A 24,091-nucleotide genomic window follows, 5' to 3' on the forward strand; every position below is an offset into this window, starting at 1 on the left:
TTGTTAGAAGATGTAAAAACATATAATCAGTTTGACACTCAGATAATAAGTTATATATATATTTAAAAAAAAACCCAGTAATTAAACCGGTTGAACCACTGGTCCAACCAGTAAACCATTGAACCGAAGCTTTAGCGGTTCGATGTTCGGTCCGGTTCTGATAACATTGCTTTTAGCCGTTTATCCGATCCAATATATTTTTCTTTCCATCTCAGTTTTCTTGTAATCATAAGGATGAAAAGTAAAATCTGGGAGAATACTCTCTCATTACCAATTCAATTTCCTCTGAACTTTGGAAAATGTTTACAATAATAATTAATCAAAGTTCTTGATATGCCGTTAGGTATGTTAATTTCATGTTTGTTTAATTTGTCTTTTCCTCCTAGAATGAGAATTCATCTTTCCCCTTGATGATTGATATATCGTTAAGGTTGTGTTGCTTGTTAATCTCTGGCAGTGTTCCCGAGACTTACTTCAGATATATCGGTTTGTGAACAATGTAATTATTTTTGGCAGAAGTATTATGTCTGAGTTGAACTATGTTTGAATAAATTATTTTATTTATTTTTGTTTCTCTTTTATTATCCGGTGGCTTTTTTTGCTTCTCTTTTGTTAAATGTGTTTTTGAGCAATAATTAATTAATGATGTAATTTGGTTATTTAGTGTTGCATGTCTTTTGCTATAAAAAATATTAAACATAATATTTTTATTTGCATATTTTGTTATTTGGTTCAATAATTGAATTTGTTTGTAGTGATATATAGTCGTATTTTTTAATTTTCCTACTTTACAAAAAAAAAAAAAAAATTTAATTGAAATTGATTGCACATTTTTTTTTTATTATTATTAATGCAATTACACATGTGTGAAATGAATGTTTTTTAAATATTCTATTTGTAAAATATAATAAAACTAATTATTATATTAGTATTATCCATTATTCACCCGTCACTGTTTCGTTACCCGATAATATTAGCAGGTATGGGCAGGGTAGGATAAGGTTAATTTTTGATATATAAGAGTAGGATATGAGTAAGATCAATTTTAATAGATATGGTTATGAAAATGTCTCCATCCGACTGTACCGTATACATTAACACCCCTATACCATATGCTGTATGGATCGTATGGTTGGTTCTGATAAAATCCAAGTCATGCAAAAAATTCAATTACTTTGACAAAAAAAATAAAAAAAATAAATCTGTCCAACTGTTCCAGTATTCAAATAAATTCAACAAAAATAAAATAAAAGTTAGAAAAAAATGGAAAAGGAAGGTAAGTTGTCACACCCCAAATCCCGCGGGTCTGACAGCCTGCCGCGTGTATAAATCAAGCGTCACATATACACGCAAGGCAGTGGATCTTTTTATATGCATTACCAATATCCTCATCTGCTGCATCTGATAAATAAACCTGAAAATAATCGGGAGGGTGGGGGTGAGAATAAATTCTCAGTGCGAATTTGCCACAGTTTAAACTATTGGACTTGCAATCAAACTCTATATTCAATAATGAAACCCAAACAATAACAATGCAAACAGATATATATATAATCATAAATAACAGAATGCCAGTGCTCGACAACAATTTATCAACCTGAAACACAGTTCACGGAATTTCCAAGATGAATCTCAAACACAACATATATTTTGGCTTAACTCGATTCCTAACTCAGTTCAGTAGGGCTTGTAGCAATTACAGATGTTCTTTCGAGCTGAACCATTATCAAACCCACATCTGTAGGGTTACTGACACCTACAGATGGCCAACCGCTGGACCCTTTATCTGACACCCATCTGCAATCGCTTGGCTTAACAGTTTATTAAGGTCTGGTTCGAATCATATAAAGAAAATCCACTTTAGAATCGTTTCCAATATTCGTCATATTCAATCGACCATTCAAATGCATTAACACGTAGGAAAATGCTACCGGGCCATAGACGTTACACAAGTCACCCACGATTTCCAATCACACATCTCATAACATAATCACCCTCCCTCGTCCCAACCGGTACTGAGAATATCGAGGGCTGTTCACCTAAGGCCATTTAGGATCCTGGGAATCCAAGTCAGCATACAGCCCGACTTGGCAAATTCATTGGATCCAAGTGCTTAACTTCGTAAATCCATTCACATACATTCACATACATTCACATACATTCACATACACAGTTCGTGGTGACTTTCAATCAAAATCAGATCACAATAGATCAACATAACCTATAACCATACCAGCATGCAAATCATTCAATTCAGATCAATTCGAGTTTAATTTAATTGGGCTATGCAAATGCTCTACGCAATTCAGTGATGCAATCAATGATATTCAACATGACAAACGAATACACAGTTTAATTCCTGAAAATAAAGTATCAAACAAGTCCAAGAATCCCGCACCTTATTATGACGAGCGTACCGCTTAATTACGGATCGGGCGTCTCGAATTATCTCGCGATATCTGGCTCGACTGAGCCTACACCTATATTATACGATTACTTGGTTTAGTTCGGTTACATTCTCAAACTTAAATTCCGAAAGCCGTATTTTAATTCGTCAATTCTTTTATACCTTTTGGCTCATTTATAATCATTTTAATTCAATTCAATTTAATTAAAAGCCCATAATTTAGCAAGGGTTTAAGCCGCTAATTAACAATTCACAATTTACTCCAAGTCCATTATTTTAATTCTCAAAGCCGAAATCCAATTTTATTTACACATACACATCATGTCATATTCATTTCCATATTTCAAGAATTATGAAATTACAAGCCCAATTCAATTTTAGCAATTCAATTATGCATTCATTAAAGGTCCATAGCCCTTTATCCATTATCTACATTTTTATACATGTCATTTCGGCTCAGCAAGGAAGAGGCCCAAAGTATAATTAATATACATCAATTCAAAGCCGAAATAACCATATTTCATATCAGATTTGCATAGAGGCCCCTCCCTTTTTAATTTATTTACCACAAGTCAAGCAAATTTTCATATAACACCTCTTATACTTAATTTATTCGAGTAATTCTAATTGAGCCCAATTCCATATTAACATTCATAGGCATGGCCGGCCTTATACACCAATTTCACCATATTTACAATTTGACCCCTTCATTCATAAAATTCACAATAGTCATATACTTTACAATTCAGACCCTAAGAATTTTGCAATAATTGCAACGAGGTCCTTGTCAGGTCAAATACTGGTAAACATGCCAAAACCAGACTAGTCACAGTACCAACTTCGGTATTTAGCACAACACCACAAGTTCAACAATGCACAAGACAAGCATCAACAAGTCAATAGCAAGGCACAAGCCAAGTAACACAAACACACAACATTCATAAATTCGATACAACACAATCGAGAAGTCAAATAGAAAATTAGAATATATACTCGATACAGGAATTCATAAGGCAGCAGGATACGTGATAAAAACGGCCGGATCTCGAGGTGGGGCCTCACTTCATGGCCGTCAAGATTGACTCAGCCAACACCCAATTAAGCGTCTCCAATCACCAATTTAGCACCGAGAGAGCACCAGAACAGCACCAGCACACCGAGGCAGCACCAATCAAGCACTCGTGCAGCACCAAACCGAACCCTAATTTCTAGGGTTTCAGATCCTAGGCGGGTCTGACGGGTCTGGCGGGTCTGGCGGGTCGGACCGGGAAGGAAAGGGAGAGATGAGGCTGTGGCGGCGGCGGCGCTGCTGGCCGTGGCAGGGGCGGAAGGGAGAGGCGGGGCCCCCCCTGTTTTTTGGCGGAGAAGGAAGGAGAGGGGGCGGGGAATGGGCCTGGGGCTCTCACGGCCCGAGAGGGAGAGAGGAGAGTAAGGGGGACGGGTTGGATAGGTTCGCCGGCGACGGGAGAGGGGAGGGGGCGGAGCCCCCTGGGGTTGGCGCTGAATAGAGGAAGGGCACGGGTTGGGGGGAGAGGGGGTCTGTCACCGTGGAGGGAGAGAAAGAGGGAAGGGGGGAGGGTGTATTAAAAAGGATGCATCAAGATTCGTGCTAGATTAGTTGAGAGGTTGATATAATTCCAACATTTAAATTACAACCTTTAAGATCCGTGTTAGATTAATCCAAAGGTCCAAAAAATTCTGAATTTCAATAGTGTCATTTAATTGGTTTAAAAATCTGTTTCTACTATAATTTCGAATCGAAAATTCATAATATTTTTGTAGCTATATTCGTACATATAATTCCTATATTTATATCTCAATTTAAGATTTGAATAATTTACTTTTCCTTTTATATAATTATAAATAATTATTTTAGAATTCGAATAAATCGATATCGGATAGTATCTATGTCTATATATATAAATATCAAATCAAATCCTCAAAATTCTCAAATAAATGAAATTGGTAACTTTTATATAATTTATCTCATACGAATTATTTCGTATAATTATACTCTTATTTTGGAATTTAATTTAATTATTTATTTACACGAATCTAATTAAATCAATTTCTCCTTTCCTAAAACTTAAAAAGAATTGTAACGAATTTTTCTAAGTTTCTAATTTACCGAATAATTATAATTTTATTCCTAGTGCTATATTTTATTTTATTTCTAATCTCTAAATTTTATCATACATATTTTCATACATTATTAATATTACGAAGTTTTAGTTTCGTTTTAGTCGCTCAGAAAATTTCTGAGCGATCGTTAATTTAATTAAACTTTTTATTTAAGCAAATTGATCGGTTTATCAATTTAATCAAGTTTTAAAATTTCTGAATGTAACATAAGTCGTAGCTTCCAACGGTGGGATCCAATAATTTAAAGGAGCTACGGAATGCTTTTTCAGTGGCCCAATTGCACTCCATAAAAGTTACCTATTAATTTTTAATTTTTAACTCTTTTTAATAAAGTTAGTGTTTGCTCACCGATTTCATTAAAAATCATAATGTCAGATGCCATTTTCTCCAAACTACGGGAGAAAGAAGCAAAGTGGCCTATTAATTTAACCTTTTAAACTTTAAAATAAAACACACTGTTAATTGCTGATGAGCAAAAAATAAAATATCTTTTATATAAAGAAAGGCAAACATAAAGAAAGCAACTACCAATAATGCAGTTCACTGGTGGGCTCACCTAATATTTCACACAAGACAAGCACAGAATATGAAATAAAATAACAGAGTAGTACTTAGGACCGACTAGGTTACGATTTTCTTCGTCAATAATAAAATCCGAGGGTAAAAATTGTAAAATTACCAAAAAGTTGCTTGGGCACTCTTCAACGGTAGCATGCTTGCAACTTCTAATTGGGTATGAAATATGAAATACCCATTTTCCTAGGGTTCTTTGTGGAAAACTAAATTTTGGTGTTCGATCTTTTTCAGCACAATGTCTATCCGTCAGTAAAACAAATTTTTGTAAGTTAACAAGCTAGGCGTGAAATAAATTGTCCTCACATATCTAAACAGAATATGAAGAAGTAATTTCTCAAAAATTACTAAATGATTTGTCATTGTTGCAAGTGATATAGCTAGGTTATGTCATTTTTATGAGGAAAAAACATGATTCATGCCCATATTTGATTGATAAATGTTGCTATATAAGGTTACGTCATTTTTCTGTATTAATTATAGAATTCTTGTGGTGGTTCCACCTAATTTTGCTTTTAAGACAAAAATTATTGTGGTTGGTGCGGGCTCGCCTAATTAAAAGAAAAAGAAAACATGAAGAAAACGACCAACAATTAATAATGCAGTTTGCAAAATAAGACATTGGAAGTGCAAAACAAAAAATAAGTTTAAATCAATCACCTTCAATCTATGTTGCATGAATACAAGTACGGTTATTAATTGTATGAGATACGAAATAGAATGACAATTTTGAAAAACCTAGAATACAATACTCCTATTATATATATTTTTTATTATTTTACTAAGGGTATTTAGATTAATCATAATCATAACTTAAACCAAACTTACACAAAGGACTTAAATTAAATACCATTGTTAATAGCATATATCATATAAGATAGTCTAGCATATATAGTGGCTAATTAAGAGTTTTGGTGCTCAACTCATAGAACAATTTGTAACTGTGAATATCAATTAAATACGGACGAAACCCATATTTTTTCTCAAAAGAAAAAAAAAAAAAATTTGGTTTGAAACACGGAGGGAACAAAAAATTTGGGGTAAATTTTGCTGTAGGTCACTAAACTTTGTTATTTGTCACGAATTGGTCACTCAAGTTTGATTTGTCCCTTTTAAGTCACTCAACTTTGTTATTTGTCCCAATTAAGTCCCTCTACACTTTTCCATCCAAAATTTTAACGGAATATTCCTATTCCATCCAAAAAATAAACGGAATATACTTATTCCATCTAAAATATTAACGGAATGAGCATATTCCATCCAAAATACTAACGGAATTAGTATATTCCGTTAAAATTTTGGATGAAAAAAATAGAGGGACTTGATTGGGACAAATAACAAAGTTGAGTGACTCAAAAGGGACAAATCAAACTTGAGTGACCAATTCGTGACAAATAACAAAGTTTAGTGACCTACAGTGAAATTTACCCAAAAAATTGAGAATTTAAGTGGTGTTGCGTAGCTTACCATGGACTCCTATGCACATATGGTCCATGAACGTCTATGGACCAAAAAATGGAATGGCCGAAATAAACTGTTTCGGCCTGAAACAAATGGGCTGTAACAGGCTTCAATTAACAGGAATGTTGGCCTGCAGAGAAAAATGAAAATTAAGTTCTATGATATTGGGATCATGATTTGCTTATTATTTTTTTTTCTTACTATTATTTTCTTGAGGTTAAAAGACTATGCCTGCATACTCTCAGCAACACAACTAAAATAATTTTTCGCTCTTTGAATATCAAACGAATAATATTATACACAAAGCTTAAGTCTGACGTATACGTTAGAATTATATATCCATTTAATTTAATGAATATAAATTTTAAATCCAAACTTCTAAAATAATATTAAACAAATTTCGAGATATATAATAGCTGAAATTTAAAATTCTGATACTGAAAAATGGACCAGACTTCCATATAGGGGCCACTAATTTTTCTTTTCTTTCTCCCAACTAGAAGTTTTTATGCGGCATAATATAAAATTGAGCACTCTTAAATTCCGGATTTCCTCTAATATTTCTTTCTAGAAGTATAATTTCAAATTTTACATTTAATAGAATAAAATATTTCGGCAGTTAGAAGCAAAACAATACAATTACCACCATGATACATATCTAGAATATGTTCAAATCAACATAATTAGTCTTTAATTTCTTTTCGTAATAGCTTTTTGTCTCGTCTTTGAAATACATATCTAGAACACAGTACCGAAAAAAAAATCATTGGAAACATAAATCTTACGGCGATTTTTATTAATATCCCTAAAACAAATCAAAATTTTAAAAATGCCCCTGCTCCCAATTTTTTTTTAAAAATGCCCTGACCGCCTGGGCTTCGGGCGGCCCAAAAAAGCCTGTGAGGCGCCGGCCCAAATGGTGGCCCACAACACCAGTAAGGCGCCCCCCCATCTGGCGCCCCACTGCCCAGCTACTAACCCCACCCGTGAGCCGCCCCTCCTCTCTCTCCCCCATTGTTTCTGCCGAAAAAAAGAGGAAAAAAAGAGAAAAAAAGAGAAGAAAGAAGAAGAAAGAAGCCGTTCCGAGCCGACCCCTCTCTGCCTCGCACCACGCTCGTCACTGCCTCGCGCCTCAATTCGCTTCTCTCTCGATCGAACAAGTGAGTTTTCTTTTTTTCCATTAGATTAGGGTTTAGGGTTTCGGTTAAATGTGATTAAATGATGTAATGTGATTCGGTTTTGTTTGATTCGATGTTTAGGGTGAAATGTTAGTAATTAGTTGAATTGATTGAATTGGTCGAATTGGTTCGATTGGATGCTTGAATTAGATGATTGAATTGCTTGATTGCTTGAATTAGATGGTTGAATTGCTTGATTGATTGAATTAGATGGTTGAATTGCTTGATTGCTTGAATTGGATGCTTGAATTGCTTGAATTGGTGCAATTGCTCGAATTTAGGATTATGATTTATGGTAAAATTGCTTGAATGACATATGGTTGAATTTAGAGTTTGTAGTTGTGAATTGTGATTTTTTTTTAAATTTAGGGTTTATAGTTAAATTTAGGGTTTATGGTTGTCAATTGTGAATTACTTACAAATTTAGGGTTTACACTTCAATTTAGGGTTTATGATTTAAAAATATGCATATTTATTTTTTGAAAATTATTTTTGTGATAGTTTATAAAAAACATGTATATATGAATATAAAAGATTTGAAGTAAAACTAATTATTTTGAAGTATCACAAAAATAATTTTTTATTGTATGCATGCATTTGTTTATAAAACATGCATTTGTTTATAAAAAACATCTATATCTCATTTTTTTTATTGTAAGTAAATTGCATGCATTTGTTTACAAAAAAAAAATGCATGTACATGCAAAATTAATTTTGTAAACAAATTGCATATACACCCAAAAAATAAACCCAGAATTGTATATGCATTTTTTTTTGTAAAGTTTATTTATTTTCAACAAAATTAATTTTTGTAAACTGCGTATGCATGCAATTTACTTACATGCAAAGTGTAAATTAATTGTATATGCATGCAACAAAATTAATTGTATATTTTTGAACATCATATAAATGCAATTTATTTACATACAATTATTTTTGGATTATATACATGCAATTCTTATTAAAAAAAATTATATAAATTGTATGTTTGCATGTATATGATTTTCAATAAATCTAAAAAAAGTAAACCCAGAATTGTATGTAAATTGCATGTATATGCATTTTTTTTTGTTTAAACAAATTGCATAAATTGTTTATGCTTCTTATTAATTATGTAAAAAAAGTAAACCCAGAATTAATTATGTAAACAAATTGCATATACACCCAAAAAGTAAACCCAGAATTGTATATGCTTCTTATTAAAAATTTTTTATATAAATTGTATGTTTTGATTAATATTTTTTGGCAAATGTAGTATGCCTAGAGTTAGACGGTGGGGAGTACGAGCTGAGCCTGCAGAGGGTGCAGATCCTGTGGATCCGAGTGGAGCTGGCACGTCCTCGGTGGATCCGACTGGAGAGGGCCCGTCGTCGTATGATGATACGACTGGCAGGGGTTTTGAGGATCCGACTGGAGCGGATCCGTCGTCTCAGGCCGATTTTCCAGATGGTGTGCATGATCCTGACACATTTAGTCCTCTTCTATGGACCCATCATGTTAAGCACCGCGTCTCATTGGCATCTCTTGAGGTACGTGAATTTTATACTTTAAAAAATGACATTCTGTTGAGTTATTAAAAAAAATGCACGATTTGAGTCTGACAAATTGATAATAAATACAGGACGATGTCATGCTTACGGTGAGGCACCGCAGGTCTGAGATTCCGTACGTCCCCCATAAAGAAATGCAGCGATACATCTTGAACCTCGGCTTGTATCAGCTTGCCACCATGCCGCAGAGTAGGATCGATGTGTCTCTGATGCAGGGTCTAGCTGAGAGATGGCGACCTGAGACTCATACATTTCATCTCCCGGTCGGGGAGATGACAGTCACCCTTGGTGATGTAAGCGCCTTATGGGGTTTACGTATCGATGGCGACCCCATAGGCGGCATCTCAGACCATCCAGAGCTGCAGAGGATGATACCGGAGTTGTTAGGGTGTGATCCGAAGACTCTGCAGAAGAAATATAAGAAGAAGAAGGGGGAGGAGGAGGAGTTTCGTTATTCCGAGTACTGCATTTCTCTAAAGGCACTCCGGTCTCACTTCTTCCAGAATCAGATAGATGTTGATACTGATGACATTGAGGCGGTCAGGAGGTACTATTACACTCTTTAAATTAACTTAGTAGTTGCTCAACCGTCTCAATTATTTACATTGATTATTTTATATTGCAGGTATACTAGAGCATATGTGCTGGATTTGTGCGGTGCTGTCATGTTCGAGGATTCCAGCGGTGACGCGGTTCCGATGATGTACCTCTCCCTGCTGAGGGACCTAGAGAAAAAATCGAGATGGAACTGGGGTGGAGCTGTCCTCGCCCACTTATACAGAGGCCTCTGTCATGCTTGTCTGGTAAGTCTGTATTAATATACGTTGTTTTTGAAGGATGGATAAGAAGCACCTAGATTTAATTGTAAGTTAAATTTTCAGGTCAAGAATAAACAGCTCTTTGGACCACTGCTTCTGCTTCAGCATTGGTCGTGGTCACATCTGCCCATAAACCGGCCAGTCATACCATTGCCGCATCCCGATTGGGGAGGCCCTGAGCCAGCCAGATGCCCCGCATACGCCGCCATATGGGGCAGTCATCACGATCATGAAGAGAGGGGCAGGGGGATTTCTTATGTCCGGGGTCAGCTCCAGATGCTCCGAGATGGGAATATCGATTGGTTTCCGTATCGTGCATGGTATCAGCGCAGATGGCTGAGCCCGCTGACATTAGAGCAGACACATCTATGGTATTATCGGGGACCGGTCGTCTGTTTCTGGATAGTGGAGTACCATTACCCCGATCGGGTATCCCGGTAGTTTGGCTTGGATGCTTTCATCCCGGAGCACCCGTTGATGGGCAAGGATGCTACCGACAAGTTCCACAAGTAAGTACCATCTACTTAATTAATTTTTAACTTTAATATATCCATTGTTTCTCTACTTTCTAATTAATTGCACTTGCAGAACGGCGCACACTAAGGCTAAAGTCGACTGGAGCCAGCATTTCGTCATGCAGTACAACTGGGCTCGACATCCGGAGCAGCACTTATGGAGCCCGCCAGATACTACATCGTTGGGTGCTGGTCCCGGGGATCTGAGATATGCCGTACGGTACCAGAGATGGGGCATGCCGTCAGTCTACCTGACAGGCCATTATGGCGAGACCCTACGACGTAGGCTGATGGATTCATCCAGCAATTATATGCCCTGGGGTCCGATCAATGCTCGCGCGGTAAGTAAAACCGAAACATACTTTTATTTTAAAGTGCAAATCCAGATTACTTACTGTAGGCATAATCATGTTGTGTGCAGCTGTTGACCGCTATGAGAGGAGTTGGACACAGCTTGGCGTGCATGGCGAAGGATGCTTGGCGATATATAGGATGCCAGATGCTCGAGCACACTGCACCAATCGTGGAGACAGGCGGTTTTGAAGGCCGCCTCGTTGGCATGCTGCGCGATGCTGGGGAGAACATCAATTGGCGGGAGATACAGTCTGCACCGCGAAATCCAGATTATCAACGAGTCCCTGTCTACGGCGATGAGATGCCGCAAGCTCCTGCAGGTAATTACAAGTTAATATTAAAAGTACGACACACACAATATTCGTATTTTCGTTGAATTGTTCGTTCTAACTCAGTTAACTTCCAATTATGCAGCTGATGACTCAGGTTGGGCGTTCCACGACTGGGTGCTGAATACCCAAGGATGGGATGCTTATAAAAATAAATACGGAGTTGCAGTAGAGCTTGGCACGGTCAGTCGCCAATTATACCATTATTTGTTGCAGAGTTCTTTGTATGTAGCAAAACTAACATTATTTTAATCTAGGATGGAGCACCTCGTTGGAATGCCGATCCCATATTTAGCATAAATGAGCTGGACCCGGCAGATACAGATGCAGAGGCGTATGGCTCCCACAGACCACGATATGGAGTGGAGATGGAGCATGACTTTGAGGCTGGTGGGAGTTCATCTCAGACTGCAGATGGCTTTGTCTCTGCATTATTTGGCGCACCGCCTCCTTCCACGTATTCTGCAAGCTGGGAGCAAGATCCATGGGAGCTGCGTACATAGCCCGCCAATGCAGAGTCAGCTGCTGGATTTGATCCACGGGCAGCCAGGACAGGTACACAGCACATGTATACGGGGGACGAGGATGAGGATATGGGGGACGATGAGGAGGATTTGGGAGAGGATGCACTCCGAGATGTGAGTCCGCAGAGGCGCGTGCAGCCGCACAGGCATGGCAAGGGCGTAGCGGCTCCTAGGTTGTCTCTATCCGGAAGGAGACGAAGATGATGATTGTAGAGTTTTTGTTTATTGTGATATATTTCTGACTGTAGTATTTTGACTATGGGACTGCTGTATTATGTTGACATTACGTTTTTTTATTTTATGTTCATGTTGGTATTATGTTGTTTGCACTTTGCATTTCATTATTATAACACAGTTCAACAATACAATTAAAGTTCAACAATACAATTAAAGTTCAACAATACAATTAAAGTTCAACAATACAATTAAAGTCCAACAATACAATTAAAGTTCAACAATATAATTAAAAGCTTAACAGTATACTTCAAGTAATTACATTCAAACTAAGAAATTATATTCAAGTAATTACAATTTCTTCACTATTTGCGACCCACACTCCCAGCAGACCGCCTGTGACAGGGGCAGTTTGCTAGGGTCCTGACCGCCTGGGCCACGGGCAGTCCACTAGGGATGCTTATTTATTCGTTTTTTCTCTCTCTCTTCTCACTCCAACATCAGTCTACCTTCCACCTCAAAGGCAGAAAGAAGGGAGAAAGCGCTAAAGGCGATTTCGGGCGATTTCGGGCGATTTCGGGCGATTTTCTGGGCGACTACAGCTACAGGTAATTTAAATATTTTTTAAATTATTCTTTAAATATTTTTGGTAATTATTTTTTAAATATTTCTTTTAATTATTTTTAAAATATTTATTTCAATTATTTTTTATATATTTTCTAATTATTTTCTAATTAGCCGTTGATTACTGTACAGTTAGTATTTAATTACGCACATAATTAGCCTTCCTAATCAATTGCTGTCACTTGAAACCCTAGTTATAATGGCACCCAAAGTTGGAAAAAATAGAGGAAGAACTGAAACCGAACGCGAAGCAAAAAGAGCACTCATTAATAATTTTTGGACGGCTGAAGCCTACGCGATGAGGAATTTGGAAAGATTGTTTTCACCCAAAAATAAAGAAGCATTTCTGAGCACTCTTGATCCATCAATTAGAAAAATGCTGATGGAAGGCTGGGTGGACAGGGTCCCTCCACCTGGATGGGGACAGTGCTGCTTATGTGAGCTGAACGGAGATATGGTGGATATGTTCTTCTGTTATAAATGTGGCAAAGCTGTTCATCCCAATTGCATGGACCCGCATGCAGATCTGCTGAATGACGCTCGTCTCACTACGTGGGAGTGTCCTGCGTGCGTCCGTCGGGCTGAGGAAAAAAAGGGAGCAAGCTCCTCGTCTCGTAAGGCTTAGACCCCAATTGTATGTTGTTGTAGTATTTTATGTTTTAACTGTAACGGTTTGTATAATTGATATTTGAACTGGTTGTTGCTGTATGAATTTTATGTTACCTTATTCTATGGACTCGACGGTACTGTATTATTTAGTAATGTATTTGAATTTTAAATTCCTGGATTTATTATGAATTTTAATCCGTTTTTCTTCACAAAATTCTTCAAATCAAAATTATAAGATCTATATAAAAAAACAAAAAAACCATGGGGCGCCCTTAGGGATGGCGCCTCACTTGCCTTATGGGGCGCCCCAGGGGGTGGCGCCTCACAGGCTTTTTTGGGCCGCCCGAAGCCCAGGCGGTCAGGGCATTTTTAAAAAAAAATTGGGAGCAGGGACATTTTTAAAATTTTGATTTGTTTTAGGGATATTAATAAAAATCGCCGTAAATCTTACATTTTGAAAGCATATTCAACAAGTCCAGAATAAAAGTAAACAACAAATACATTAAAAGGAAAATAAAATGATAGCAGTACGGAAAGAAAACCTCCAAAATAAATTAAATTAAACGATCAATTTGTAGGGAACATGTTTGCAGATGTCGCGGATCTCATCTGCGTGCACTTTTAATTTCCTACACCTTTCTACGTTGAGTTCTTTGAGGTTGGACAGGTACTGAATCCCGAGAGGCACCCCCAGCTTGTCACACGAACGTAGTGTCACTTCCTTAAGTATGGGCATGGCACCCGCCTTTATCTCCCATTCTTCTAGATTGCCTAGCATCATAAACTCCAACTCATGTAGCTGTTTGAAGCCTCCAGCTGAACAGCTCATCTTTTGATTCTCTTGTTTCCACAACCAGAGCCGCCTGAGGTTGCATAGCTTCTCTAGCACTGACAGCGGATCAACATTGAACTGGAGATAGCCGAGTGTAAGCTCTGTGATGTGGATGGGAAACATGCCAACCTGAAGCGATAACTTGTTTTCAACGGATGGGGACAGATCACATAGAAACAGAGATTGTAAATGTTGGTAAAATGGAAATCTTTGCATGTTGACTATTTCTAGTGGCACTTGATAGCCATTTAAGTGAAGAGAGGTTAGATGCTTCAGTGTGTCCAGCAACTTGGCAAATAAATCCCACGAAAACGAGCTCTCCACTTCGATACCTAAACTGCGCAGATTTGGTAGTTTAGGTAACTGTGCATTCCATGACTCTCGGCTCTTCACACCCGAGAGTGTTTGCAGAGTTCTTAAGTCGGCAGAGGATGAGGGTCCTAAAGTACCCCACGGTAGCTTCACATGCCGAAGTGTTTTCACATTCCATATATATTCAGGTAACTCGCCAATACCACGTAGATATCCGAAATCAAGGGTCTCCACAAATTTCAGGCCGCTGATGAACGACTCAAAAAATGTTGTGTTAATTAAACCTCTCCCAGCAAGCTTGCAATACCTTAAATGAGTCAGTCCATGAAAACACTCAAAGTTAATTGGGTTATCCGAAGGATACTTATGCATGTCACCCAACACCTTAAGCAGCCTTTGCTGAGAGCAATTTGGCAATGGCCTCTCAAAGCACAACAAAGAACGGAGATTTGGATTTGCATGTTTCATCAATTCATCGCAACCCGAGTAATGCACTGCCACACGGCGTGCCTTGGTGACGCTCATCCAATTGTCAGGAGGTTTCGAGCAAATTGTGACAAAGTTATCCTCCTTGGCCTTTTGGATGGCAACTTCACGAAGGAGATCATGTATACGACAACTTGTGATGGAACCAACGTGAGATCTCCTTGATACTTGAACCAAGCTTCTATTGAAAAGAAATTAGAAAATTAAACGAAGTTCTTTGGATTATAGAAGGTGTATGTAGAACTATATATGTATATCTTCCACAAAACACTAGATGTGCATATGGTAAACTGAAAAGAAATGTTGAGAAACGAAAAGCAGTAATTGTTACTGTTGTAGTAGGGGTGTACCGAAATTTTTATTAATACCCAAAAATTCTATCAAATTACTCAATCTACCCAAATTTGCGCAGAATCTCGAAAATTGCCCCTTCCGGTTACTAAATAACCGGACTCCCTTCTTTCCGGTGATTTAGTCACCGGATTTAGAGAAGATTTCTGGTTACTAAATAACCGGAAAGTAATTGCCTATGTTTGACCGGTTACTTGGTAACTTTTTTTTTTTTTTTTTTTACAAAACAGAAATTTTTAAAATATTTTTTGTATTGAAATATTAGAAATATTGATATATTTCTTTCAAAATAGATAGAATAAATATAATTTGATTTATTATAAAAATTGCAACAAATAATCCGGATTAACATTTTTCAGGTCGGATTTTTCGTGGCTGTAAGAAAAATTAATATATTTCTTTATGTGCTATTGGAAAAAAAATGCTTAGATTATGAGTTATTGATCGCGGTTCAAAAGTCACTTCTAAGTATATACATAAAATATTGTCATCCTTCTAGTACATTTAATTTCTAAAAAATTGTATCTATTTTTGAAAAAAAAAATATAAAAACTTTAAGTTACTTAATGATTGATATTCAAAAATATTTATCAAAATAGATACAACTTTTTAGAAAATAAATGTACTAGAAGGATCACAATATTTTTTGTATTACCTAGAAGTGTATTTTGAACCGTGATCAATAACTCATATTCAAAACATATTTATTTTTTTCCAATAACACATAAAGAAATATATTAATTTTTCATACAACTGTAAAAATCCGGTCTGAAAAATATTGATCCAGATTATTTGTTGCAGTCTTTCTAATAAATCAAATTATATTGTATTCCATTTATTTTCAAAGAAATATATTCAACATTTCTAATATTTCAATAGAAAAAAAAATTTAAAAATTAAATTTATGTTTTGTAAAAAAAAAGGGGCCAAACAAACAAAAGTTACTTAGTAACCGGTCAAGCCACTTTCCGGTTATTTTGTAACCAGAAAATAACAGAAATTTTTTCTAAATCCGGTGACTAAATCACCGGAAAGAAGTATAGAGTCCGATTATTTAGTAACCAGAAGGGGCAATTTTCGAGATTCTGCGCAAATTTGAGTAGATTGAGTAATTTGATAGAATTTTTGGGTCATTTAATAAAAATTTCGGAGGTAAGTAAGTAAAAGGTCTAAAAAAAAAAAGACAATAGTTACCTTGTTGAATTTAAGATTCAAGTTTTGTAAAACAAAGGATAATATGCAAAACTAGCTACTGAGTAACAAAATGAGTACTCGAATGAGTAGGGGTTTCAATGTGTATGGTACGGGTTAGGTGGTCGTATTTTCATACCCATGCCTACTCATATTCTATCCTTACCCATTAAATATTAGCTTATTTATATCATATCCTTATCCATTAAGATAACAGTTAATGAAACAAATAACAATAATTAGCTAATGAATTGATAGCTTATATAATTTATAATCACAAAATATAAGAAATAAATAAATATATAAATACATCATATTCCTAATAACAGAAAAATATTAAAAAATATATTTTTTTTATTCCATTTATAATTATTGATATTATTATTTTAAAAGATATATATTATTAATTAAATGAAATAATAAAATATTGCATAAATCAATTTTGTCATAAATTACTAATTAAAAAACTATATAAAATGTTGGATAAATTATTAATTAAAAATTATATGAAATGTAATATAATTCAATCTAATTATAATAATAAAATTACATAGTTATATGTATAAATAATAAAATTAGCATATAATTTTTTTATATTTATTAATTATCCTATATAGTTATAAATATGAAATAGCTCTTACCCATACTCTTATCCAATAAGCTAAAAAAAAAAAAAAAATCTTACCCATATTCATATCCGATAAGCTAACGAAAAAGAACCTTACACATACCCGTCTTATCGAATACGATATGAGTCGGGTAAACGATTAAAAGGCTATCATTGACACCCCTAGGAGTGAGCAAAAACCAATCATATTAAGTACATTTACCAAAATGAGCAATCATGTAATGAAACAAGCAATCAAAATAAAGGAAATAATTGCCAATAGGCATGTTGTCGGGTCTAATTTGTTTTTCTTATTATTTTTGAAGATTTTATAGTTATTATAGAGATTCTTTTTAATTAGCACAAAAGGATTACCTAATTAAGGGTGCAACGAGAAAAAAAATGTAGTTCTGTATTGAAACAAATATTAATGTAACCTACACCATTATTTATTTTACTCCCTGTATTTTTCAAAGTTAAAACTAAGATGTATAACCATATCCTTAAATACACGACACAACATTATGTTCTCTGATAAATGCAACAAAAGAAACTGTTTAGGCATGTTTGTTTTAAACTAAAAAGTATACTTAATCTATATGAAAAATGTTAGTCAAGAGTATGAATTTATTGTTAAAGAGCCAATTAAATTTTAAAAGTAAGATATTTTATCACACAAAAAATATAAATAAATAAAAATCAACCGAATCTAGATGAATCTGTAAAAGAATGTTGAACTATGAAAGTATACCTTTGCACTAGATCCTCTAGGAAGATCTCAGCAGTATCCTCTAATGTTATGGATTCTTCTGTCGGTATGAGCCTTTCAGCAACCCACAACTGAAATAATTCTGTAGCATCGATTTCATAATCTTCAGGGAAAACTGCTAGGTACATAAAACATGACTTCAAGACAAATGACAAATCATTGTAGCTGGTGGCTATAATCTGAGTACATTCTCTCCCATCAGTTCTCCAGTTAATAGTTTGCAGCATTTTACTCCAAGCAGCATAATTGTCAGGTCTTTTTGATAATAAACCTCCCAAAACCACCAATGCAAGGGGTAATCCACCACATTTTTTAACAAATTGTTCTCCAAGCTCATACAGATCATCGGGATACTCTCTACTCAAATTTCGATTAGGCAGAGCCTTTTTCAGCAAAAGCTCTAAGCTCTGTTTCTCAGTTAAATAGGGAAGTTTATATGGTTCAGCATCACCGACAATGTTTTGGATTCTAGTAGTTATGATTACTCCACTTCCAATCTCATCAGGTAGCACCCCACCAATTTGAGTCCATAGATCACTTGTCCATATATCATCTAAGACAAGAAGGTACTTCTTACCATTAAGGGTTTCGTAAAGCTTTCTCAATAAATGTTGTTCTCCCCGTTCTAGGTCGTTTGGAAGGAGAGGCTGGACTTGCTCTATTATCTTTCTCAAAATATCCATTAGATTGAACTCCTGAGAGATAGCTACCCATATGTGAACATCAAACTGTCTCTTAACATCATTGCTGTAGAAAAAGAAGTAGATGGTCATCAGTTTTTCAAAGATTGAAATAACATATTATTAATCAATTATTGACACAATTGCTTCATATAATCATATTTACCTATTGTAGACTTTTCGAGCAAGTGTGGTTTTTCCGAGCCCACCAGGTCCCACAATGGAGATGATAGCACGCCTTTTAGTGCTTGTGTCAAGTAACTGTTGCACAATGTTGTCCCTGTCAAGATCGAAGCCGACAACACAAGGATCATCAATGTCAGGTACTATAGGGGGCCTGACCGGTAGCTTCAGCCGCTCACCACTGCCTTCACCCGAAAAGGTTATTTCATATTTCTCTCTACTTTGTATGATATCCTGAATTCGTGCCAGGATCTCATTCATCTCACCGGCAAGGTTGTGCAAAGCTGGGAGCCTTTTGCGCTTGCTCCACATCCTTTTAGCAGCACTAACAATTTGAGAACATCCTCTTGGGAGCTCTTTCGAAGGGTTTTCGGGAGCCTTCAAGAAATGGGCATTGTCAATAACATCTTCGATGTCGTAAGTAACATCTCTGACCTCATTGACCCAATTTTTCTGCCTCTCATTTAAGGTCTGCATCATGTCGGCATCCTTGAGAAAAGATTTAATCCGACTAAGCTCACAACTCAATGTTTTCACTTGCTCGCCAACGCCTTGTATTTGTAGAACCTCTTTAACAACAGCATCTGACAACTTCTCCAAAACAAAAGTAACTATCCCTTCGGCCATCTTTCAAGTTGCTTCGTCTATTCTTGGCCGTGCAAACTGGGTGAACAATTGTACCAATAAATTCGAGTAAGAATAGTGTTTTGACAAATAAGGGGAAAGAAATTAAACAACCATTAATTATTCTTGGCCGTGCATACTGGTAAGATTTGAAACTGTATATACTGGTTAACTTGTAAGGCTCCAACAAGATGGTACTACCTCAACATCACAGTAATAAACAGCTATGGAGAGCGAATGAGCTATTAATTAGTGGGTCTTTCGCTAACAGCGACTCGCGCGTTTATAAGATTACTCAAATATAAATAATTATTATCTTGTAGTATATGAATTTTGGTTCATCCAATAATATAATACTTCCGTTAACACACGGTGTGATTTGATGACCAAGCTGATAAATTTTATCTGAAAATAAACAACTTTTTTATTATTACAATTATGCAATTAATGGACACTATGTACGTTTATCAATATCGTTTCTTCTTAAAAAAAATCACACTAGAATATGGTTATGAAAATTGAAATCGGAATCAGAATCGGTCACTTGACTGTTGATTCGGAATCGGATAAATTGTCTGGAATCAGTTGAATCGAATCGGAAACTCGGATTTTTTTAACAAAAGCTTATTTTATACTAAAAGAAATAGGAAAAAATGATAAAAAAATAATTTGTCAAAAACAATATGTTAAGATAAAATATTACACTCAAATAATCCACTAATATAATATAATACAAGCATTATGACTAAAACATTTTTTTTTACTGTCAAAAGCTCTACGACCTAGCTGAATCATCTCACTATTATGTGTATTGAAATATAAAGAGGATATTGTTGTACTGATTCAAATAATAAAGACATTAATATGATAACAATCAAATTTGTGCTGATATTACTTAAAGAGTGAGTCTATGGTACTATGCATATTACGATTTGGCACCGTGCTACGGCTCTATATTCGAGTTTTCAAATTCTAATGGTCGATCCGATCCGTTCATCTTGTTCTCCATATTAATATGTGTTTGGAGATCAAATTTTACATTTTTTGAAATTGTTTTACTATTTTTTTAGATTTATTGAAAATCACTGTTTTTGGATGGTCCAGAATTTTCAGATCAAGTGATTTTCTAAATATCTAAAAAAATAGTAAAAAAATTTGAAAAAATGTAAAATTTGGTCTCCAAACACATATTAATATGGAGAACAAGATGAATGGTTCGGATCGACCGTTAGGATTTGAAAACTCGAATATAGAGCCGTAGCACAGTAACAACCCATGATATGCATAGTACCAGAGACTCACTCTTACTTAAATAAATAAAACTTATTTAATCTTAAAAGGAGAAATACTTCTTTTTAATTTCAACATTTATATTTTCAAAACAATCGAATTTTTAGGTAAATCCCATACTCCCATCCCTTAGTTTAGTCCCAAAAAAAAAAAAAAAAAAAAAACACAGTCGAGTGTCAACAGTTGTATACAGGACACCCTTGTCTGTCTCTATTCAGGGAACGCTATTCTCTGTGGATTTTTTTCGTGCGGAGCTTTTAATCTGGTCCGTTCGTTTCAGATCGGACGGACTGGATTAAGGGTTCACCAAATTTTGAGTTTTTTAAAGTCCGGACAATATCTGATCTGGTCCGTCCGATTCGAAACGAACGGACCAGATTAAAAGCTCCGCACGGAAAAACTCCGCGGATGATACTTTCCCTCTATTCAGTATAACATTACAAATTTACAACAATCCGTTTGGATCATTTATCTATATAAGAGATGATATCAACATGGTCTACTGTGAAACAATTATATTGTCAAAATATAACAGTACACCTCATGTACACCATGTCTATCTAACATTTTACAATCCTTTAAAGCTTCTCCTCTTCTCCGAGTCGCATCTATTTTTCCCCAATTTCTCTTCGACATCCATGGAAAAACACAAATTGGTTCGATTTAACTATCAAAACAATTTAATTTGACTCTAAACAAAAGAGAAATAGAGAAAATTTGGCCGATTGTTTCGATTCATCATCGATTTTATCATTTTTTTTTACACATAACTCGCACAACCGAGTCAACTCGGCAAAAATCGACTCATCTCCGGCCAATTCCGGTCCGACTTGGTCAAGTCAACTCGGAATCGACCGATTTTCCTAACCATTCCAGATCATGATCTAAGTACATGCATGACATATAAATAATAGATCTCAATTATCTGTCATCCAAATTTACAACTAATTTTAAAACATTTTTACAATGAAGTACATGCTCTGTAAATAATAGACCACAATTAAATATACAATTACCTAGGTATGGCAATTAATAGGTCGGTCAAATTAATTAAATGACTGAAAATTTTTGTGAGTAATAAATAGGAATCATACCTATGTCTATGTGAGTTTATTTCTTCAAATGCTTTGACGTTTGATATTCGCTCAACTACTTTTGATAGTTGTATTACACTTAATTATCTATTAAAACACGTAAATAAATTTTCAAAAGATTACAATAATAACGTCTATATGTGTATAATGAATGTGTTTCAATATTTTATTTAGTAAATAATAAAAATAATTATTATATTAATATTATTTCGTTATTTACTTGCTATCATTTTATTATCCGATAACTATAACGTGTAAAGATAAAATACCGAATAAAATAATTTGTAACAAATAACTAGGTAACTTTAAGATACAGATCAAGAAATAATAGGAATACGGAAATGCTTCCACCTAAATTTAAGGTCTCGTGCTTTGTGTGTATTACTGGAGAAAATTCTCTATTCTTTCAATCAATCATCAAATAAAAAAGCACCGCTTGGACTTGAGAGTTGAGACCCAACGAAATGTTATGTAAGTTTATTCAAAGTTGGTCGGTGAGCTTGTCTCTCTCCTCTTTCTTTTTTATCCAGAACAGTTTCTCTCAATTCATTCTTTATTCCAGTTGGATCAAGAGTTTGAAAGTGCATACAGAATGATACATGTTGTTTGTATTATAATATTTAATTATTTGATAAGTAAAAAATATAATTGATATTACTCACATATTGAGATAATGTTTAATAAATTAAAAGTACATTTTTGTGAGACAAAAATTGAATATTTAGAAAACAAAAATTGTTAAAAAAATGAGTTAATCGCATCTAATTGTCAGTAACTTCATTAATCAAACCAGTGTTGTAAAAAAAGTTTGTTTAAACCGATTAATTGACTGATTAGTTGTTGGCAGTAACTAAACTGTTACAGATTTTTTTCAATTAATTGACCGATTATTTTTTATTATGATCAATTATTTCCGATTATTTCTGATTAATCACTTGACGGTACCCTGTTTGTCCGATATTCGCATACCGTTATTTACAACACTGGATCAAACACACATAAGGAAACAGGAAACTAATTAAACCAAAGCAATTTGCAAGGGATTGAAGTTTTCACACAGATAAACCAGAAACGAGTCTCTCTCACTTTTGATTTAAATAAATTTATCAATAAAATTTCAAGTCACAAATACTTACGAGAACAAATCGATACCTGCTCCTGTTATTTTTCTCACGACCCCTTGTGCTCCCCCTTCTGTTTATTCTCTCTCTCTGTCTCTGATTCAGATCTCTCTCTCTCTCTCTTGATAATTGATAGTGGGTGCTAACTATAAGTAGATTAAATTAAACATAACATTGACTAATTAGCATTGACTCGGCATAGACTTTTGTCTTTTCTTCACATTTCTAACCCATAACAGCACTGTGGACCACTACTTTAAGATGAGCCTTTTCCGACGGTGGGAAAGCCACGTGTACACATAGCAGACATTACCTTTAAAGCTGTACTTCTAAATAAAAGTTTAAAAAAATATATATACTTAAGTTGAAAGGTAATAAAAAATTGTTACGCTTTATTTTAATTTTTTTTTTAAATCAATTAACAGCAACGCTTCATTTTACAATTAATTTTGTAAAATAATCCTCTGTAATCAACTATATTTCAGTAAATATAAAATATAAGAAATACTTACTTTGAAAAATATTTAAATAAATCATTATCTAATTAACCACTTCTTTAAATATTTTTTTAAAAACTTCGCAAAAGCTACCAACTCAAGTGCAGTGCATTTGCCGAATTCATCACATCACTTTATAAGTAAAAAAAAATTCTTTCTTCAATGAAAAACTGTAAGATGGCAAGTTGCCACCTTATTCTCAAAAATAAAAAAGTAAAAAAAAAAATTATGTTTAGATCTTGACTTTATGATCAAAACTCAAACGAATATTAAAAAGATCTCATGTATTTTATTTTAGATTGGTTTGATCTGGATTATGGTTAAATGGTCTGGATCTAAACATTATTTTTCTGTTACTAATTAGAGGTTATAGATTCTCCACTTCTCCATTTCTTATCCAAAAACATTTCAAAAATTTACTTTTATTTTATTTATTTCAATTTTTTTATAAAAATATACGTAAATTTAAGAGAAATGTTCTAGCCTCCCGAACCATTATACTCGAGTGCGTCCTTTAACTAGTTTAAAGTTATATTTATAACATTTTACAATGCTATTTACAAGCATTTAAACCTCTATCTGCAAACATTTAAATTCTAAATCTATGTAGTTTTAACTCTTAACTACTTTTATTTCCAAGCCAAAAAATGAAATATATATTCTTTTTACCACACTTTTTTCTTATTTTTTCTGATCATTTTTTTTTTTCTGAAGATCCGTCTTTAATTTTACAAATCTAAAAATACAAACATTTTCTACTATATTTTCTTTTTCAAATGAGATTCACGGAGAAATA

General features: G+C 34.7%; 2 protein-coding genes across 4 annotated transcripts; one reads left to right on the forward strand and one right to left on the reverse strand.

Moving 5' to 3' along the window:
- Positions 1-10,880: 10,880 nt before the first annotated feature.
- Positions 10,881-13,687, forward strand: LOC144564488 (uncharacterized). Its single transcript, XM_078314085.1, has 5 exons — positions 10,881-10,985; positions 11,066-11,318; positions 11,413-11,510; positions 11,585-11,749; positions 13,679-13,687. Exons 1-5 carry the CDS (start codon positions 10,881-10,883, stop codon positions 13,685-13,687), a joined length of 630 nt encoding a protein of 209 aa, XP_078170211.1.
- A 58-nt stretch (positions 13,688-13,745) lies between these two features.
- On the reverse strand, positions 13,746-22,931 carry LOC144564728 (disease resistance protein RPP13-like). Of its 3 annotated transcripts, none has more exons than XM_078314326.1 (4): positions 22,814-22,931; positions 18,653-19,332; positions 17,789-18,553; positions 13,746-15,066 (listed from the first exon to the last, which is right to left on the reverse strand). In XM_078314326.1, exons 2-4 carry the CDS (start codon positions 19,294-19,296, stop codon positions 13,818-13,820), a joined length of 2,658 nt encoding a protein of 885 aa, XP_078170452.1. In that variant the 5' UTR covers positions 19,297-19,332; positions 22,814-22,931; the 3' UTR covers positions 13,746-13,817. The 3 variants fall into 3 exon arrangements, with proteins under 3 accessions (XP_078170452.1, XP_078170450.1, XP_078170451.1); XM_078314324.1 differs by having other exon boundaries at positions 13,746-15,069; XM_078314325.1 differs by having other exon boundaries at positions 13,746-15,069; positions 22,830-22,907.
- Positions 22,932-24,091: the final 1,160 nt, after the last annotated feature.

The sequence above is a fragment of the Carex rostrata genome, chromosome 13, assembly GCF_964058835.1.
Source record: "Carex rostrata chromosome 13, lpCarRost1.2, whole genome shotgun sequence".
In the NCBI taxonomy this organism is placed as follows: domain Eukaryota; kingdom Viridiplantae; phylum Streptophyta; class Magnoliopsida; order Poales; family Cyperaceae; genus Carex; species Carex rostrata.

Coding starts and splice junctions, on each gene's coding strand:
- LOC144564488 (XM_078314085.1), top strand. CDS start 10,881: ATGCCGTCAGTCTACCTGACAGGCCATTATGGCGAGACCCTACGACGT. Junction 11,319..11,412: donor GATGCCGCAAGCTCCTGCAG/GTAATTACAAGT, acceptor CCAATTATGCAG/CTGATGACTCAGGTTGGGCG. Junction 11,511..11,584: donor TTGCAGTAGAGCTTGGCACG/GTCAGTCGCCAA, acceptor ATTTTAATCTAG/GATGGAGCACCTCGTTGGAA.
- LOC144564728 (XM_078314324.1), bottom strand. CDS start 19,296: ATGGCCGAAGGGATAGTTACTTTTGTTTTGGAGAAGTTGTCAGATGCT. Junction 18,554..18,652: donor GCTCGAAAAGTCTACAATAG/GTAAATATGATT, acceptor CTTTTTCTACAG/CAATGATGTTAAGAGACAGT. Junction 15,070..17,788: donor CTAGAGGATCTAGTGCAAAG/GTATACTTTCAT, acceptor TCTTTTCAATAG/AAGCTTGGTTCAAGTATCAA.